At 38.1% G+C, this 2,840-nt stretch overlaps 1 protein-coding gene across 1 annotated transcript in view; it reads right to left on the bottom strand.

The window, feature by feature from the left end:
- Positions 1–2,840, bottom strand: part of LOC119430696 (adhesion G-protein coupled receptor D2) — a 54,529-nt gene that overhangs the window by 50,978 nt on the left and 711 nt on the right. The window contains exons 4-5 of the mRNA XM_037698162.1: positions 1,596–1,820; positions 667–1,308 (exon numbers count right to left, since the gene is read on the bottom strand). Of these exons, the coding sequence (XP_037554090.1) occupies positions 667–1,308; positions 1,596–1,820 (867 nt within the window). The remainder of the gene's footprint in view (positions 1–666; positions 1,309–1,595; positions 1,821–2,840) is intronic.

Here is a 2,840-nt window from a genome sequence, read left to right as displayed (position 1 = left end):
ATATTTTACTTGATACCATGTTAATTTTAATACAGCAGTTTCATTAAAACTACCAGTTTAAAACCTCTTACCATATTTTTCGGACTATAAAGGCACACTTAAATCCTTTAATTTTATCAAAAATCAACAGTGAGCCTTATAATCCAGTGCGCCTTATATATTAATTCTGGTTGTGCTTACTGACCTCGAACCGATTTTATGTGGTACAACTGAACAATGTTGAGTTATTGTGAATGAGTTGAACAAAAGTTTGACTTATCTGACCATTTTGTTTCGCTTAATGCGTCTAATAGTCCGAAAAATACGGTCATTCTACTGAGATTTAGAGAATGGAAAAAGTGTGGATAAATACAGGACAGAAACCCAGCAGATTAGGGTCAGTTGACATCTCTAATGTATCATTTCTTTTAGACTGAACAAAATGCCAGATGGGTAGGTTTACTACATCAGGACAGCTCAGAGCTTGGCATGTTACTCAACAGTGTTAAACCGGGTCTGTTTGATTGTTTTTCTGCATAGCAACCCCACCCAGTCTAAATTAAAAGTTTGGCTCAACCACTGGACCGTGTTGACCAGCTGCTGTCTCTTCTGTCTTTGAGGTGAACTTAAACTTCTGTACTTTTATGATGAAAAATAAACTTTGGTTTGAATTTTAGACTAATGTACCTTGACATTGGTTGTCTTTCCACAGCTTTGTAAGGGAGGTCTCTATTTCCATGGCTGCTTCACTCCACTTGAACGCTAGCCCAGGGGAGATGGGTGAGCACTCCATTTCCATTGTGAATATTTCACTGCTGCTCAGCACCCGATCCCAAATGTGCAGCTCCGTGATGCTCCCGCAGTAAGATTCATGAGAGTTAAAAGAATTTCCAAATGTGTCCTGCTCTTGACCAATGATGAAAAGTCCACCAGGGCCAATGCTGTTATTACTGTTAAGGCCATCCCCCTTTGATATTAAAAATTTATTAGTATGTAGTTCCCAGTGGCCACCGACCTGGCTCCAAGAAACACACACGGAGTGCCAGGAGCCGTCATGTTCGAATGCCTCTTCGTAAGGGCCATGAATTCCATGGATCAGCAGAGCTAACTGCACAGTCTTGCCCGGGACCACGTTTGCTCGGAGCTGGAACTCATTAATGTAGGACGGGATGGAATAAGAGAAGATTGTGGAAATTCCAACGCAGTTTGGATCGAAGCGTAGCTGAGTGCAAACAGTCACAGAGTCCATGGAGGGGAACTTGTGCTTTAGGCGTGCGTTCTTCGTGCTCGAGCGCCTAGAGAACTCCAGAATCAGGGACTTGGAGGAACCTTTAGTTTCACCGCAAACAAACAAAAAGAGTAGCAATGAAAACACACACACACACACAAAAAGTATTTTGTAACTTTTGGCAGAAAGGGGACTAATCAAGAAAATTCAGTCTGGAGTCCTGATTCTGTTGTAAACAATTAGGAAATGTTAATTATACAACCCTATTCTAAGGGTGTGAGTAGGGTTAAAAAACCCTTGCAGGGAAAATATAACTAAGACTACTGTTTAAAAAGAAAGATTGCTCATATGTAAATATACTATGTAACAAATTGAATATTGGACCTACTTGTCTGATGTTTCAGAAGTTTCCTGGCAACCCACACAGGCTGAGAGATGTTTAATGATTTTAGAAAGCTGGCTAGGTCTTGGTTTGCTGCTGGGTTGGAGACTGTGGCTAAGGCCCCGGAGCGCTGCTTACACAGTTCCTCTGCAGTCTTCCATTGAAGGCGATCAGGTACATATTCAAAGTAAAACTCCTCGTGTGTCTGAGTTCTGGGTTGAAGTGTAAAGGCTAACACAAACAAAAGAAACAATAAATGGAGAAGGAAAGAAAATGAGTTGATGGGAGAAAAATACAGAAAAGGGTTAAACTCACTTCAAAAATACTGACTGCTTTAAATTTGATTCTGACAGACCTGGAAGTGTCCATTTCAAATTATATTTGGGACTAAGTGTTATTACACAGCACAGAGCTCATATCTGTGTGCATTTGTATACTACGGTCAGCTATAGAATCAGATTTTTATTGAGTCAGAGCCAGCCATTTAGGTTTTTGATGATTTTTCTATTCTCATGAAAGCTTCAGTCAAAACTAGTCACTTTTAATTTTAATTTCAAAGCCTGTAGTAAACAGATAAATGACTTACAACAGGCCATAAGCTAAATGATGACATTTCCTTTAAAAGCATCTATTTCACCGAGAGGAATCCCTCCTCGACTTAACCAAAGCTAGACTTATGAAGTGCACCAACATTTTTGCAGCTAATTTTGCGGTCATATCATTAAAGACCAGGTTGGTTAATAACTATTTAAAACATTTTGCGCTTCCGTACATCATCAGTATTTTCAATGTGCTTCCACTGTAGTGAGCTCTAAAAACCCTGGAATTATGTCGTCTTCTACAGATGAATTATTGTTCCTGTCTAATCCTCTTTTGTACAACAACGATTGGCAATTTGGAAAGGTCAATGCAGTTTAGTACAGAAATTAATTTATTCATTCATTGTTCATTTATTTTCCTACATAATTAATTATAGTTACTAAATTATGCAAACCAGAATGTGTCCATCATGTTTCATAGGAGCTCAAATTGGGATTGACATGGCTCATTTGATAAATGTGGCTAAATACAGCCTCAACTAAAACTGGCTAAATGCTAAAAGCATGACTAAAAGACTGTAAAGATATAAGTTACTACAGAGGGATGTGGTGGTAATTACCTATATGAGTGAACCACGTAACATAAAACATAAAAACATTATCTAATATATATATATATATATATATATATATATATATATATATATATATA

The sequence above is a fragment of the Nematolebias whitei genome, chromosome 3 (genome assembly GCF_014905685.2).
Source record: "Nematolebias whitei isolate Nwh7 chromosome 3, NemWhi1, whole genome shotgun sequence".
NCBI lineage: Eukaryota > Metazoa > Chordata > Actinopteri > Cyprinodontiformes > Rivulidae > Nematolebias > Nematolebias whitei.
The sequence above is the reverse complement of the archived record's forward strand: the minus strand, read 5'-3'. Positions and strand labels throughout refer to the sequence as shown.